The sequence below is a fragment of the Notamacropus eugenii genome, chromosome 6 (genome assembly GCF_028372415.1).
Source record: "Notamacropus eugenii isolate mMacEug1 chromosome 6, mMacEug1.pri_v2, whole genome shotgun sequence".
NCBI classification, from domain to species: Eukaryota; Metazoa; Chordata; class Mammalia; order Diprotodontia; family Macropodidae; genus Notamacropus; species Notamacropus eugenii.
The window spans coordinates 194838387-194856532 of record NC_092877.1 but is presented as its reverse complement, the minus strand read 5'-3'; the positions used below and the strand labels follow the sequence as shown (position 1 = coordinate 194856532).

The following is an 18146-nucleotide window of genomic DNA, read 5'->3' as shown; positions in this document are numbered from 1 at the left end:
ACCATAAAGCTTTTACAATAATGCAGGCATGAGGGCGGTAGCAATATCAAAGGTCAAAAAGGGAACATATATACAAGAGATGTTAAGAAGGTAAAGATCAATGGAACTTGGCACAAAATTGGATACGATTAGTGAGAGTAAAAAGTAGACCAAATCACACAGGCTGAAAATCTGAGTGACTGGGTGGATGGTATTACCTACCACAATAATAGAGAAATTAGGAAGAGGGGAGGGAGGGACTGGGAAGGAAAAGAGAATGAATTCATTTTTGAATATGGTGAGTAAGTTTAAGATGTCTATGGAACAGTGTTGAAATATCTAAGGGAAGACTGGCAGTGAAAGAATGGAAGTCATGAGACAAGTTGGAGAGAATAAAGACAAAAAAAACAACAACTCAGATTTGGCAATAAGGACATCATTGGTAACTTCAGAGAGAACAGTTTCAGTTGAATGATAAAATCTGAAGATAGACTGCAGAGTTGATGAATGAGTGATAGGTGAAGAAGTGAAGGCAACATGTGTAGATAGCTTTTTTCCTATCTAAAGTCTGAGACAGGGAGGAGAAATATACGACAATAATTTGAAGGGACTGAAGGATCCATTGAAGGTTTTATAAGGATGAGGGAGACCTAAGCTTGTTTGAAGGCAATAGAGAAGGAAAATAGCAGATAGAGTGAGGATTTTGCAGTTGCAATCTTTCTGAAAGCTCCAACTATGAGAGAGGAAGAATAAAATCTTTGTTTATTATTGTGTTACTATTGATGACTTTTTCTAATTCAGTTAATTTTTTTCTTTATTCATTTAGATGCTCTGCCATTTGTTGAATCAATGATGAGTACTGATATCTGTTCCTCCTTGTTTCTTTGAGCATAACCTTGTTTTTCTCCATCAATATTATGAAATGTTATTTTTCCTTTGTCCGCAATGATTTTGGATTTACTTCTCACATATTGAAAAAATTATAGCCACTCATTTTGGTTGTATGTGTGCCTTTGTTTTTGGCTATGTTTCTTGTAAACAGAAACTTGTGAAGTCTAATTTTTTAATTCATTCTAGTAGTCTCATTTCTATTGGATTTTTATGTCCATTCACTTTTAGAATTCATAAGAGTTAGGTTGGAGTTTTTCTCTGTTTCTTTATATTGTTTTATTTATTTGATTATCTTCATTCCTTCCTCTTTCCAAGTTTCTCTTTCCAAAACACTTTGGTCTTACGATTAATTTTCTTTACATTTTGCTGCTACTCTGTCCCCATAGGTTTTCAACACACACACACACACACACTCACACACACACACACACACACACACACACACACACACAGTCTTTGCAGAAATAGAGACATACATAAATGGAGAAATATTAATTCCTAGAGAGTAGGTTAAGCCAATATTTTTTTTAAATAATCACAATAATACATAAATTTGTTTATTAGGTAATGTGCCATTCTAACTCTCAAAAGAATATTTTATAGACCTAGACAAATAATAATCAAATTTACATGGAGGGACAAAATATCAAGAGTCTCAGTGGTAAAAAGTAGTTAGCAGTCATTAAAAAGATTTGGTACTGGTTAAAAGAGAGGTATAGCAGTGGAACAAATAAGGTACACAATATAAAGCAGCAAAATCAGCTGAATATTGTTTGATAAACCCATAGCCTCCAGTTACTGGGTGAGGGACGACTATTTAACAAAAACTGCTAGAAAAAGTGGATAGTCCTCTTTGCAGATACTAGATTTAAATGAACACCTCACATCATACATCAAAATAAATTCCACACTGATAAATCTACTTAGATATGAAAGGTCACATCACAAATAAATTGAAGAAGCAAAGGAGACATTATCTTAGATATCTATGGATTGAAGATAGCATAAATAATCAAATAAGTGATAAAGAAGGAAGGAACAATTTTGATTGTGTGGTATTAAACAGTATTTCCTAAAAATAAATCCAATATAATAAAAGGTAAAAAGAAAACAGGTAACTGGGAAAATAATCTCTACAAACATCTCTTATTTCCAAGATACATGAGAAATTTATTCAAATGTAGTAAGACAAAGAATGATGACTTAATAGGCAGATGGTCAAAGGATATGAACAAGCACTTTTCAAAGCTATTAGCAATCAGAGAAAAATATTTTATTTAGATCACTAACAATTACAATTACAAAATGTAATTTAAAAATGCAACTTTGAGGTTCTAGCTCATACCTATCATTCTGGCAAAGATAACAAAAGAGAAAATGACAAATGTTGGAGGAACTGTGGGAATCCAAGAACACTGCTGGTGGAACTATGAATTTGTCCAGATATTCCGGAAAGCAGTTTGGAACTAGGCCCAGAAAGTTATAAAACTGTGCATATACTTCATTTCTGCTATTCCTTCTAGGGTTATACTCCAAACAAATCAAAGAACAAGGAAAAGGATCTAGATGTTAAGAAATATTTACTGCAGCTTTTTCCATAGTAGCCCAATATCAGAAGCTAGTAAAGTAACTTCCTATTGGTGAATAGTTAAACAAAATGTGGTATGTGAATATAGCTATTATTATGCCATAAAACATATGAAATGGACAATTTCAGAGGAAACTGGGAAGACTTTTGTGAACTGATTCTGAGCAAAATGAGCAAAGCTAAGAGAACAATTTATACAATGATAACATCATAGATGAAAATTCCTTCACAGGCTTAGAACTCCGAGGAACACCATGATAAACAGCAGGTCTAAATGAATGATGATAAATACTTTACTTAACCTCCTGAGAGAGAGATAATGAACTTAAAATGAAGAAAAGGACAAATTTTGGAGTATGACTAATGTGAATATCTGTTTGGCGAGAGTATGAAGATTTGTATTGAGGAAATTTTTTATAAAATAGTCATTGGAAAGAAGGGAAATTGGGAAGGATAAATTAATTTTAAAAAATCTTGTTAAAAAATTAATACCATCTCAGAGATTTAGTTAGCCCAAAGCCTACTGTCCAAACCACTGATATAGCTTCCTAATCATCTAAGTGAAAAAGACAGCTTATGAGGAATAGGGGTCCTCAGCACTGGCACGTATCTCTGACTTGTTACACTACTACGGCAAATGTAGTCAGAAAAAGCTATGCCCAAAAGAAACAATTATGTATTTTTGCTAAATATGCATTCTAAGCCATGTTTAAGTAAATCTCCAAAAGAGTGCTCGATGTTCTAGAGGTATCTCATTTCATTCCAATTCTAATCCTAAATCACTGAACTAACCTAGAACATATGCATACTTATTAATGAGGTTTTAAATGTTTATATATATTTCTACAAAAGTCTCACATCTATGCCTTATGATGGCATGAAGATTTCTCTGAGTTTTTGAGGTTATGTTAGTAGCGTAGAAGTTCTGCTAGGTTCTACCAAGCTTGATAGGCTTTGAGTATAGAATTTATTTGATATTTTTTATGCCTGTAATCAGACGACAAGGTTGGGTAAGTTTGAACAAGATGGTCAATAAGAAGATTGTCTGTCACATGATGAATTTTTCTAAGGAGGAACCACCCACAAAAACTCTGTATTAATGTTATTGAGTTATTATTAGTGGTAGTAGTAGTAGTAGTAATGTTATTGATATGTTTTACCTCAGGTGAGAGAGGAATTCTTATAGGAATCTTTATTTTTTTTATGTTTTTTTATTTATTTTTAGCTTTCAACATTCATTTCTACAAAATTTTGAGTTCTAAATTTTCTCCCCATCTCTCCTCTCCCCTCACCTCAAAGCACTTTGCCTTCTGATTACCCCTTCCCCCAATCTGACCTCTCTTCTATCATATCCCTCCTTTCCCTTATCCCCATCTTCTCTCTTTTCTTGTAAGGCAAGATAGATTTTCATACCCCAATACATGTATTTCTTATTTCCCAGTTGCATGAAAAAACAATTCTCAACATTCATTCCCAGAACTTTGAGTTCCAACTTCTCTCCCTTCCTCCCTCCCCACCCATTCCCACTGAGAAGGCAAGTAATTCAATATAGGCTATATATGTGCAGTTTTGCAAAAGACTTCCATAATAGTCACGTTATGTAAGACTAACTATATTTCCCTCCATTCTATTCTGACCCCCATTTATTCTATTGTCTCTTTTGACCTTATCCCTCCCCAAAAATGTTTGCTTCTAATTACTCCCTCCTCCCATTTGTCCTCCCATCCTACTTATCCCCTTCTCCCCTACCTTCCTGTAGTGTAAGATAGATTTTCATACCAAATTGAATGTGCATATTATTCCCTCCTTAAGCCAAACGTGATGAGAGTAAGCTTCATTTTCCCCTCTCCCATCTCTGCCTTTCCCCTCCATTAAAAAAGCTTTTTTTGGTCTCTTTTGTAAGAGATAATTTGCCCCATTCAATTACTCCTTTTTTCCCAATACATTCCTCTCTTGTCCCTTAATTTTATTTTTTTAGATATCATCCCTTCCTATTCAACTCACCCTGTGCTCTGTGTGTGTGTGTGTGCGTGTGTGTGTGTGTGTGTGTAATCCCTCTAACTACCCAAATACTGAGAAAAGTTTAAAGAATTTACAAATATTATCTTTCCATGTAGGAATGTGAACAGTTCAACTTTAGTAAGTCCCTTATGGTTTCTCTTTCCTGTTTATTTTTTCATACTTCTCTTGATTCTTGTGTTTGAAAGACAAATTTTCTACTCAGCTCTGGTCTTTTCATCAAGAATGCTTAAAAGTCCTCTATTTCATTGAATGATCGTCTTTTCCCCTGAAGCATTATACTCAGTTTTGCTGGGTAGGTGATTCTTTGTTTTAATATTAGTTCCTTTGATTTCTGGAATATTGTATTCCAAGCCCTTCGATTCCTTAATGTAGGAGTTGCTAGGTCTTGTGTTATCCTGATTGCATTTCCATAATAACCAAATTGTTTCATTCTAGCTACTTACAATATTTTTCTCTTTGACCTGGAAACTCTGGAATTTGGCTACAATATTCCTAGGAGTTCTTCTTTTTGGATCTCTTTCAGGAGGTGATCAGCGGATTTTTCAATATTTATTTTACCCTCTGGTTCTACAATATCAGGGAAATTTTAGGACAACTAGGTGGTGCAGTAGATAGAGCACCAGTGAAGGAGTCAAGAGGACCTGAGTTCAAATCTCACCTCAAACACTTGACACTCACTAGCTGTGTGACCTTGGGCAAGTCATTTAACCCCAATTGTCTCATCCTGGGTCATCTTCAGTCATCCTGATGAATATCTGGTTACTGGATTTACAGGGCTGTGGAGGAGAAGTGAGGCTGGTGACCTGCATAGCTGTCACTCTCTAAAAACAACTGTGCAAGTCTTGTCATTATTTCTCTGATGGCATGGTCCTCTTCAGCAATGCAGGATGAACACATCAGGGCAGTTTTACTTGATAATTTCATGAAAGATGATGTCTAGCATCTTTTTTTGATCATGGCTTTCAGGTAGTCCCATAATTTTTGAATTGTCTTTCCTGGATCCATTTTCCAGGTCAGTTGTTTTTCCTATAAGATATTTCACATTATCTCCTATGTTTTCATTACTTTGGTTTTGTTTTGTGATTTCTTGGTTTCTCATAAAGTCATTAGCCTCCATCTGCTCCATTCTAATTTTTAAAGAACTATTTTCTTCAGTGAGCTTTTGAACCTCCTTTTCCATTTGGCTAATTCTGCTTTTTAAAGCATTCTTCTCCTCTTTGGCTTTTTGGTCCTCTTTTGCCAATAGAGTTAGCCTATTTTGGGAGGTCTCCTTTAGCAAGCTATTGACTCACTTTTCATGATTTTCTTGCATCTCTCTCAATTGTCTTCCTAATTTTTCCTCCACCTCTCCTACCTGATTTTCAAAATCCTTTTTGAGCTCTTCCATGGCCTGAAATCATTGCATATTTATTTTGGAGGTTTTGCATGCAGAAGCCTAGACTTCTAGGTCTTCCTCTGATGGTAAGCATTGTTCTTCCTCATCTGAAATGATGGAAGAAAATACCTGTTTGCCAAGATAGTAGTCTTCTATAGTCTTATTTTTCCCTTTTTTGGGCATTTTCCCCAGCCAGTTACTTGACTTGGTCAAGAGGAGAGTATACTTTGGGGACCTGTAAGCTCTTGGTTCCTCCAAGGTGACACAATCAAGGGAGAGGAGCTGACCACTCTTCTGGCCTGTGCTCTTATCTGGGATCTACTGCAGGCTTTTCTGCTCAGGATCTTTGAAGCTGTCTTTGGCATTTGTGGTTTGAGCAATCAAGGAAACACAGCTGCTGCTGGAGATTCTGCCCCAAAGGCCTGTTCCAGTTCTGTTCCTGCCGATGCTGGGAGGTCAATGCTGGGATGTGCTCCACTCAGAGACTGGAGCGATGGAGCTTTTCTGCCCAGAATCTGCGAGTAGGTTTCCCTCTCTACAACTGCCTCCAGATCCACCATGCCAACACGCTCCTCCTCATCCCAGGGAAGCCACTTAGGGCTGAGATCCAGATCAGACACTTGATTTTTCCAGGGGCTTCAGGTGGAGGACTCCTAAAATGGATACTGAGCTGCACTGGAATGTGGTCACTCTGGGGCCAGAAGGCATTCCCTTCTCATCCAGTTGAAAGCACTTTCTCACTGACCTTTGAAGCTGTCTTTAACGTTTGTAGGTTGAGTAATATGAGAACCTCAGGTGTTGCCAGGGATTTTGCCCCTGATGCCTGCTCACATAGTGCAGTCATGGCTGTGCTGTACTCCAAGGGCTGCACTCTGCTCCGAGCCCAGTGTGATTTCTGTATGCCTTCCAGATTGTCTTCAACTGGAAATCTCTTTCACTTTGTCGTTTTGTGGCTTCTGCTGCTCTACAATTTGTTAAGGGTTATTTTTTACATGTATTTTATGGGCTATGGGGGGGAGAGATACAGTAGCTTCATCTTTCTATTCCACCATCTTGGCTCCACCTCAGGAATCTTTAAAAGTACTGATAAATGCTGGAGGAAACATAGAAAAATTGAGACACTAATACACTGTTGGCACAATTTTGAACTGGTCCAGCCAATCTAGAGAACAATTTGGAACCATGCTCAAACGAATATAAAACTGCATACCCTTTGACCCAAAAATACCACTAATAGGTCTGTACCCAAAGAGATTTTTTTTAAAAGGGAAAAGAACCTATTTGTACAAAAATATTTATAGAAGTTTTTTGTTTGTTTGTTTGTTTTTGGGATTTTTTGTGGTGACAAAGAATTTGAAAGTGAGGAGATGCCCTTCAAAAGGGAAATGGCTGAACAAGTTGTGATGTGTGAATATAAGAAATGATGAGCAGAATGGTTTCAGAAAAACCTGGGAAGTCTTATATGAACTGATGAAAAGTGGAGTGAAAAGAACCAAGAGAACATTTAACATAGTAACAGAAATATTTCAAGTACGATCAAGTGTGAAAGACTTAGCTACTCTGAATAAGACAATGATCTAAGATAATTCTAAAGGGCCCATGATGGAAAATGCTAACCACATTCAGAGAAAGAACTGATAAACTCTAAGTAGAGATTTAAATGTACTTTTTTCACTTTATTTTTCTTGGGGTTTGTGTATTTTCTTTGCAACATGGCTAATTTGAAAATGTGTTCTGCATGACTTTACATATATAATCAATATCATATTGTTTGTCTTCTCAAGGGGTAAGAGGAGCAGAAGGAGAGAGATAATTTGGAACTCAAATTTTAAAAACTGAATGTTAAAATCTCTCAAAAATGTAATAAAAATATTTAATGAAATGAAAGTAGATCAAAATTTTTAAAAATCCACAAAAAAGAGAAGTATTGAAGTAAAAAAAAATTAACCTTAATTATACCTAGAGGGTATTAGGTGTAATCATCAGGTAAAGTCATTTGCATTTCAACAATAACTGTCAAAACCACATAGATGTGCCACAACAAATGAGAGTAGAATTGGTCATTAGATGAATAGCACGAACCTCAATCAGTAATCTGAAACTTAACCCTAACTCAGCCCTAATGACTTCCCTACCCATTAACACTGACTTTTAATAGAGAGAGAAAATAAGGGTAAGATGAAATTGTCACAGTTTAAAGCAAGAGGAGAGGGGAACTAGAATGGTATGATTCAGAAATGTGAGTGTGAGCTTGTGAGTGTGTGAGTGTGTGTATTAAAAGAAAGTAAAAAATCATGGGAGAGAGGAGCTTTAATTATAATTTTGGTTACTATTGCCATGATTGGAGAGACTATGAAAGAGAGAAACAGGAATCATAGAATTTCTTGGAGACTAAAGTAGTTAACTGTCATATGTGGGAAAGATTCAAGAGAGATTTCTTGAGAGAACTGAATTTAGTTGTTCAGCATTGGTGAAGGTATCATGAAGAGAATTCTCCACTGGCTTTACTGAGTCTGGAAAGAGCCAGAGAGAGTTGGGCTGTATTTCCAGAATTCAGGAAAAGTCCTCAGCTGCAGTTATGGTTAGAGGTGAATCTGGCTACGATCTTATGGCGACTACTTTGCTGAAGTATTCTATGACTTTCTATTGTTTGTTATGGTGTTAATACATTGCATGACTGATAACAGATATTTGTCTAAACCTAAGAGATAAGGGTTTTAGAAAGAGGGGAAAGAAAGTTTATAAGGGAGAGAACAGAAGTGCCTATGGTGCACTCAGAGCTCTGTCAAGCACTTCACAAAATTATTTAATTTGATCTTCACAACAACACCGTGAGATGAGTGCTATTTTTATCTTCATTTTACAGTCGAGAAAAATAAGAGGCATTAAGTGAATTGCCCATGGTCATACAGCCAGTAAGTATCTGAGGCTGAATTTGAACTCAGATCCTCTTGATTCCAGGCCTAGGGTTCCATCCAATATCCTACAGAGCTGCTTTAAAAAAAAGCTTTTTTTTTCAGTTTACTTAATAAACTGGAGTAGACTTAGAACTAACTGACTAATTAATGATGCTATGCATTTCAAGTAAATTATGAGGAAGGAGCAGAACATGCCCTTCTGACTGACAGACTTAGAACTCAGCATGAGAATTAGGAGGGAAATGAATCAATAGTTAAAGAGAAGGAAGATCATTCTAAAAGTATATCTTAAAAGTATGCCACTTATGCCTATCTAATATTCAGGGTCAATTCTTCTCGTGAAAAAGAGACTAGGCAAATTTCCATAATAACATGAAACTAGGTAGTATCTGGGAAAGGCAAGGGACTTTCATTCTGTTTTCCTTTGTAAAACAAAAATAAAATTCTCAGGGAAATTCCCAAATCCCCATTGATTTATATAAATCTCATCTAGATTTTTAAAAACTAAAGTTAAGGAATCTTATAAAGTAGTCATTTTGTGTTCAAGTTTTCCCATTTTGGTTCTTAGAAACTGCATCAATTTTCAGCATTTGAATTTTTAAAAAGAATATAACAATCAATTTATGCAAAGTGAGTGCTGTTTTGTTCAAATCTATATTTAATCTCCTTAACCCCTAATTTTCAATTAATAAATTTGGAATCTTTTCTTTTTTGTTACCAAAAGCCTCAAAAACTATTTGGAATTGGAGGTTTATGTCTTCTACCCTACCTAGAGAAAATCTTTGAGGGACAATATTGCTAGTCATGATCCCACCTAACTGGAAAACATCACATAGGTAATCAGCTTCAAGATAATTCACCTCAGGCAACCTTTAGGTAGTAATAGCATGATTTTAGAAACCAAATTAATAATGCATGTGTGGAAATGCTTTCCACCTACAAGATGTGTATCATGTATCCCATAAAAGACAATAGGAAATTTTATTAAGGGAGAAATGTATGTAAAACTACTGCAAATACATCAATAAAGCAAATTGACTATTTTAATATACTTTGTATTAAAATGTGTGGTACCAAGTGATTTAGGCAACTTTTTTTTTTTTTAGACAAGCTTTTTGTTGATCTATCAAAGAGCTAGCTGTCATCCTACTTTAGTTAGTGTGGCAATGGGGATCAATAGAAGTTCAATGTATAGGCATTGCACAAGGTTAGACAGAAAGGCAGGGGAAAGGGGGACATGTTTAGGAATGGATACTGGTGGAGAATGGTGTGAGCAGTTGGGAGGAGTGGAGAATGAGGCTTTCCTGGATTCCATTTTCTCAACACAGATGCCTGTCCTGATTGGGAGATTCAGTTTCTAAAGTGGGAGGTAGGTGAAGGAAGGGAGGTTATGACAAGACAACTCGCTTCATTATTATTAATTAGTTCCAACATCCCTTTGATTTGTTCCAAAAGAAAGCAAGTAGACAGTAAATTACTGGCCTAGGCTTGAAAATATTTAGCTTACCTGACCACCCTGTTACACATCCTTCTAAATGAATTCAATGCACATTTGCCCCCTATGTACTTAGTTGGGTTGTATGGATTCCTACTAGGAGGACAGGGGTGAAGGAGCCAGGGATAGGTGAAAAGACCCAGGGCAAAAAAATCCAAATGACCAAGAAACAGCACTGAAACTTGGCAAAATTGTCAGGGGCTGGGGGGTTGGAATAATGTGTATCAAGACAATTGATTACTCACAGTTTACTACTTCTGAGATATGGATTGTGAAAATGCAACTCAGAATGAAGGCAGTGCAGCACCCTCCCAGGATCCTCATTGTGAGAAAGCCCAATACTCAAGTTTGCATGATGGTGTATGTACTGCAAGTCTGTGCTGTTGCCCCTTGAACTGTTTCTGCTTCTGCTTCTGCCTCTCCTGCAACTTCTTCTTTATTTCCTTTGTCCCAGAGTCTCAGAGCAAGACAGCAAAACAGTGGTATGCCAGAGGGAAGGAGAAAAGAGGTTGCCAGCAAGGTCCCCTACCCCTGCTGGGGAAATGGATAAGAGTGAGATGGGATCCATCCCAGAAAAAGGATATTTTCTAGGAAACATTTCAGTTTGTGGGGGTGATGAGGCATGGGGAAAGTGAGCCTAGTAAACAGAGCCCTGGTATCTTTCCTACTCTTGAAACTAGGTCAAAGCAGTCTGTTCAATGGGGTGCTTGGATACATGTGTTGGGTCCTAATTCTAAAATCACATTTCTCTTTAAAAATCACATTTCCCAGGGGCAGAGCCAAGATGGCGGCATGGAAAGACGCACATACACATAGCTCCGAACCTACAACCCATAGAACATCTGTAAAAAGGAACCCACGGCAAATTCTGGAGCAGCAGAGGCCACAGAACAGTGGAGCGAAGGAGATTTCTGTTCCAGAGGGACCTGCAAACCTCTCACAAATGGTCCTTCATTCCACAGACTGGGCACAGCAGACTGGGAGCCGAGCACAGCCCTGCCGCAGCCGTGGCACCGAGAGGAGCAGAGCCAAGCAGGCTGCAGAGACAGAATCTCCAGCGGCCGCGTGGGTCTCTCCACCCACAGGTGACGGGGGTTGGTGAGAGTGTCTCTTTGGCAGGTCGAGAGGGGAGTGGGGTGCCCCCATAACTCAGGTCCCCTCGGGAGGCAACAGCGGAGGTGGGAGTAGATTGGGACTCCCCAAACAGGCAGGAGCTTGGATCCATTGTTGAAGCTCTCTGCATAAACCCCCTGAGGGAACTGAGCCCCGTGTGGCAGACCTGCCCCCACCTGAGCACCTGAACTTAATCTCACACTGAATAGCAGCCCTGCCCCCACCCCAAGCCCTGAGGCTGGGAAGCAGCATTTGAATCTCAGACCCCAAGCACTGGCTGGGAGGATCAGGAGGCAAAGTGGGTGTGAAGAGAATATTCAGAAGTCAAGTCACTGGCTGGGAAAATGCCCAGAAAAGGGAAAAAAAAACAAGACTATAGAGGGTTACTTTCTTGGTGAACAGGTTTCTCCTCCCCTCCTTTCTGATGAGGAAGAGCGGTGCTTACCATCAGGGAAAGACACGGAAGTCAGGACCTCTGAATCCCAGCCCACTAAATGGGATCAGACCTGGGAAAAGCTCAAAAAGAGCTCAGAAAATTTTGAAAATTATGTTAGAGAGGTGGAGGAAAAACTGGGAAGAGCAATAAAAGACTTGCAAGCAAAGTATGAACAGCAGGTCAGCACCCTGCTAAAGGAGACCCCAAAAAATGCTGAAGAAAATAACACCCTGAAAAATAGGCTAACTCAATTGGCAAAGGAGGTTCAAGAAGCCAATAAGGAGAAGAATGCTTTCAAAAGCAGAATTAGCCAAATGGAAAAGGAGATTCAAAAGCTCACTGAAGAAAACAATTCTTTCAAAATTAGAATGGAACAGATGGAGGCTAATGACTTTATGAGAAAGCAAGAAATCACAAAACAAAACCAAAAGAATGAAAAAATGGAAGATAATGTGAAATATCTCATTGGAAAAACAACTGACCTGGAAAATAGATCCAGGAGAGACAATTTAAAAATTATGGGACTACCTGAAAGCCGTGATCAAAAAAAGAGCCTAGACATCACCTTTCATGAAATTACCGAGAGGGGCGGAGCCAAGATGGCGGAGTAGAAAGACGCACATACACATAGCTCCGAACCCAAAACACATAGAATGGCTACAAGGAAGTAACTCACGGCAAATTCTGCACCCAGAGGCCACGGAACATTGGAGCAAGGGAGATTTCTGTTCCAGAGAGACCTGCAAACCTCTCGCAGGGGGTCCTTCCCACTGCAGACTGGGCGCCGGGACTGGGAGCTGAGTGCAGCCCTGCCATGGCCACGGCACTGAGAGGAAAAGATCCGAGCAGGCTTCAGGGACAGGATCTCCAGCGGCCGCACAAGTCCCTCCACCCACAGGTGACGGGGATCGGTGAGAGAGTCTCTTTGGCGGGTCAAGAGGGGAATGGGGTGCCCCCATAATTCAGGCCCCCCCGGGAGGTAGAAGCTGAGAGGCAGCTGCAGACCAGGACTCCCCAAGTGGGCGGGAGCCTGGATCCATTGTGGATTGTGGAAGGTCTGTGCATAAACTCCCTGAGGGAACTGAGCCTGAGAGGCTCTAGAAGGTCTGTGCATAAACCCCCTGAGGGAACTGAGCCTGAGAGGTGGCCCTGCCCTGACCTGACCACCTGAACTTAATTCTCACACTGAATAGCAGCCCTGCCCCCGCCAAAAGCCCTAAGGCTGGAAGCAGCATTTGAATCTCAGACCCCAAACGCTAGCTGGGAGGATCAGGAAGCAAGGTGGGTGTGAGGAGAATATTCAGAGGTCAAGTCACTGGCTGGGAAAATGCCCAGAAAAGGGAAAAGAAATAAGACAATAGAAGGTTACTTTCTTGGAGAACAGACATTTCCTCCCTTCCTTTCTGATGAGGAAGAACAATGCTTACCATCAGGCAAAGACACAGAAATCAAGGCTTCTGTGTCCCAGCCCACCCAATGGGCTCAGGCCATGGAAGAGCTCAAAAAGAATTTTGAAAATCAAGTTAGAGAGGTGGAGGAAAAGCTGGGAAGAGAAATGAGACACATGAAGTCAAAGCATGAACAGCAAATCAGCTCCCTGCTAAAGGAGAACCAAAAAAATGTTGAAGAAATTAACACCTTGAAAACTAGCCTAACTCAATTGGCAAAAGAGGTTCAAAAAGCCAATGAGGAGAAGAATGCTTTCAAAAGCAGAATTAGCCAAATGGAAAAGGAGATTCAAAAGCTCACTGAAGAAAACAGTTTTTTCAAAATTAGAATGGTACAGATGGAGGCTAATGACTTTATGAGAAAGCAAGATATCACAGAACAAAGAGAGAAGAATGGAAAAATGGAAGATAATGTGAAATATCTCACTGGAAAAACAACAGACCAGGAAAATAGATCCAGGAGAGACAATTTAAAAATTATGGGACTACCTGAAATCCATGATCAAAAGAAGAGCCTAGACATCATCTTTCATGAAATTATCAAGGAAAACTGCCCTGAGATTCTGGAACCAGAGGGCAAAATAAATATTCAAGGAATCCACAGAACACCGCTTGAAAGAGATCCAAAAAGAGAAACTCCCAGGAACATTGTGGCCAAATTCCAGAGTTCCCAGGTCAAGGAGAAAATATTGCAAGCAGCTAGAAAGAAACAATTCAAGTATTGTGGAAATACAATCAGGATAACACAAGATCTAGCAGCCTCTACATTAAGGAATCAAAGGGCATGGAATAGGATATTCCAGAAGTCAAAGGAACTAGGACTAAAACCAAGAATCACCTACCCAGCAAAACTGAGTAGAATACTTCAGGGGAAAAATTGGTCTTTCAATGAAATAGAGGATTTTCAAGCATTCTTGATGAAAAGACCAGAGCTGAAAAGAAAATTTGACTTTCAAACACAAGAATGAAGAGAACCATGAAAAGGTGAACAGCAAGGAGAAGTCATAAGGGACTTACTAAAGTTGAACTGTTTACATTCCTACATGGAAAGACAATATTTGTAACTCTTGAAACATTTCAGTATCTGGGTACTGGGTGGGATTACACACACACACATGCACACATGCACACATACATAGAGACAGAGTGCACAGAGTGAATTGAAGAGGATGGGATCATATCTTAAAAAAAAAATGAAATCAAGCAGTGAGAGAGAAATATTGGGAGGAGAAAGGGAGAAGTTGTATGGGGCAAATTATCTCTCATAAAAGAGGCAAGCAAAAGACTTATTAGTGGAGGGATAAAGAAGGGAGGTGAGAGAAAAACATGAAGTCTACTCTCATCACATTCCACTAAAGGAAAGAATAAAATGCACATTCATTTTGGTAGTAAAACCTATCTCACAATACAGGAAAGTGGGGGACAAGGGGACAAGCAGGGTGGGGGGGATGATAGAAGGGAGGGCATGGGGAGGAGAGCGCAATTTGAGGTCGACACTTATGGGGAGGGATAGGATTAAAAGAGAATAGAAGTAATGGGGGACAGGATAGGATGGAGGGAAATATAGTTAGTCCTATACAACACAACTATTATGGAAGTCATTTGCAAAACTACACAGATTTGGCCTATATTGAAATGCTTGCTTTCCAAAGGGAAGGGGTGGAGAGGGAGGGAGGTAAAGAAGGTGGAACTCAAAGTGTTAGGATCAACTGTCGAATAATGTTCTTGCCACTAGGGAATAAGAAATACAGGTAAAGGGGTATAGAAAGCTATCTGGCCCTACAGGACAAGGGCAGAGAAGGATGATAGAAGAGAGAGCAGATTGGTCATAGGGGCAATTAGAATGCTTGGTGTTTGGGGGGGGAGGGGATAAAAGGGGAGAAAATTTGTAACCCCAAATTTTGTGGAATTGAATGTTAAAAGTTAAATAAATAAATTAAAAAAAAAAAAGAAATTATCAAGGAAAACTGCCCTGATATTCTAGAACCAGAGGGCAAAACAAATATTGAAAGAATCCACTGATCACCACCTGAAAAATATGCAAAAAGAGAAACTCCTAGGAATATTGTGGCCAAATTCCAGAGTTCCCAGGTCAAGGAGAAAATATTGCAAGCAGCTAGAAAGAAACAATTCAAGTATTGTGGAAATACAATCAGGATAACACAAGATCTAGCAGCCTCTACATTAAGGGATCGAAGGGCATGGAATAGGATATTCCAGAAGTCAAAGGAACTAGGACTAAAACCAAGAATCACCTACCCAGCAAAACTGAGTAGAATACTTCAGGGGAAAAATTGGTCTTTCAATGAAATAGAGGACTTTCAAGCGTTCTTGATGAAAAGACCAGAGCTGAAAAGAAAATTTGACTTTCAAACACAAGAATGAAGAGAAGCATGAAAAGGTGAACAGCAAAGAGAAGTCATAAGGGACTTACTAAAGTTGAACTGTTTACATTTCTACATGGAAAGACAATATTTGTAACTCTTGAAACATTTCAGTATCTGGGTAGTTAGAGGGATTACACACACACTCATGCACACACACACACACACACACATAGAGACAGAATGCACAGAGTGAATTGAAGAGAATGGGATCATATCTTAAAAACATGGAATCAAGCAGTGAGAGAGAAATATATTGGGAGGAGAAAGGGAGAAATGGAATGGGGCAAATTATCTCTCATAAAAGAGGCAAGCAAAAGACTTATTAGTGGAGGGATAAAGAAGGGAGGGGAGAGAGAAACATGAAGTTTATTCTCATCACACTCCACTAAAAGAAGGAATAAAATGCACACTCATTTTGGTATGAAAACCTATCTTACAATACAGGAAAGTGGGGGATAAGGGGATAAGCAGGGTGGGGGGGATGATGGAAGGGAGGGCATGGGGAGGAGGGAGCAATTTGAGGTCGACACTCAGGGGAGGGACAGGATCAAAAGAGAATAGAAGTCATGGGGGACAGGATAGGATGGAGGGAAATATAGTTAGTCCTATACAACACAACTATTATGGAAGTCATTTGCAAAACTACACAGATTTGGCCTATATTGAATTGCTTGCTTTCCAAAGGGAAGGGGTGGAGAGGGAGGGAGGTAAAGAAGGTGGAACTCAAAGTGTTAGGAAGAACTGTCGAGTAATGTTCTTGCTACTAGGAAATAAGAAATACAGGTGAAGGGGTATAGAAAGTTATTTGGCCCTACAGGACAAAAGAGAAGATGGAGACAAGGGCAGAGAGGGATGATAGAAGAGAGAGCAGATTGGTCATAGGGGCAGTTAGAATGCTTGGTGTTTGGGGGGGAGGGGACAAAAGGGGAGAAAATACAGAACCCAAAATTTTGTTTAAATGAATGTTAAAAGTTAAATAAATAAATAAATAGATATTTAAAAAAAAAAATCACATTTCTCCCTAGCCTCAAGACACTATCCCAGACAGTTTTTCCCAGTCCAAGGACACAGCCTGCCCCAGCAACAAATGTTCTCTCCCTTCCTGCTACGGCAGCAAACCGCTTGTATAGAGCTTATTAATTTGAACCAACTATGTACTGGCTGAATGTGCTGTGCACTGGGGCATTACAGCATTTACCACTCACTGACCAGTTCCATGCATCCTAGACTTAGATGTACATGTACTCTCTTACATTTATCTTGTCTAAAAAGACTTGGATGAGAGCAGCCTGTTGTTCCTGAGTCAATCCTGACCCCTAATTAATTGATGGTTCAGGTGTAAAACCACATGCCAATGGACTATTTTCCAATGAATCTGGGATAAAACATCTGCATGATACACACAAAAAAATGTATGTTCCTTTAAGAATGTTAGTTACCACTCCTTATCCACTCTGTAATCCCACCCTGAATCACCTAGTCAGCATATATGGCACATGTTATACTGTAGAATATCCTATATAAAGTTAACCCCTGCCCCTCTAAGGTTGCAAGTCCCCTAAGAACTCTTGCCCACTGGAAAGCATAATAAATCTTTATTTTGACCTCAACAGTGCTTGAATCTGCAAATTCATTCCAGGTATTCTGGTCTTGTGGGGGTCTCCCACCCCCTTCCATCCCTCAGGCATTCAAGTCAAGGTAAGCTTCCCTTCTCTTCCCCTGTCCCTTAAGCTTCCCAAACACCCCATCCTGTTGACTTATTTTTCCCTTCATATATATCTTAAGTTTGGTTATATGAAAGGATAGCTGCAAAGAGAAGTTTTTTTTAAAGCAAACAGAACACTGAAAACATTTCAGCAGGAAAAATTTTCTAAAGCTACTGAATCTGTTGATTTCTCAGGAGTCTGTAATTGTAAAGGTGTTCATGGAAACAAAATAGGTAGTCCTGAAATGCACTATTGTGTTATTCCATTTATTTAGTCCTTTCTACAGACTTTGAAATTTAACCTAGGAAGAGATCAGCCAGTATTTTGCACAAAACAGTCCCTTTAGGTATCCTTACTTGTTGACTTTACTATTGGCAAAGAAATTGAAATTTCTGATTAATTGTCATTCTAGGTTGCATAGGTCAATATTAAAGGACTAAAACTTTCATCCTGAATTGGTGTTTTAAGCTATTGAATTACTGCTTCAGTTCCAACTTACAATGCAATAGAACATTTAGAAAATAGAAGGAAAGGAACAGATAGGGAAATCACTAACATTATCAGTATATCGAAAAGGAGGTGGCAAAATAAAAATATCAATTTTAATGAATTGTTTAAAACAAGAAAGTATAGGCAAAGACCTATACTACAAAAATCCTAATTTCCTCAGAATCTTATTCTTTTCAGTTTATCAGGAATCTATATAACTCCTGCTCAAAGTCCCCATTACTCTAAATAATCTTGTGTGTAAGAGCTTTTCTATCTATTGTTAAAAAGTTAATATATTT

General features: G+C 38.9%; 1 protein-coding gene across 4 annotated transcripts in view; it reads left to right on the top strand.

Moving 5' to 3' along the window:
• The window catches only part of LOC140512536 (uncharacterized), a 59169-nt gene that overhangs the window by 11434 nt on the left and 29589 nt on the right, over positions 1 to 18146 (top strand). For 2 of the 4 annotated variants that reach the window (XR_011969790.1, XM_072621689.1), the window contains exons 1-2: positions 1125 to 11353; positions 17266 to 17350. Coding sequence is in view for 3 of the 4 variants with exons in the window: in XM_072621689.1 (XP_072477790.1) it covers positions 10891 to 11353; positions 17266 to 17350 (548 nt within the window). In the remaining variant the exon portion in view is untranslated. Of the gene's footprint in view, positions 1 to 1124; positions 11354 to 17265; positions 17351 to 18146 lie in introns of those variants that run through there. The other 2 variants (XM_072621687.1, XM_072621686.1) reach the window with 2 other exon arrangements.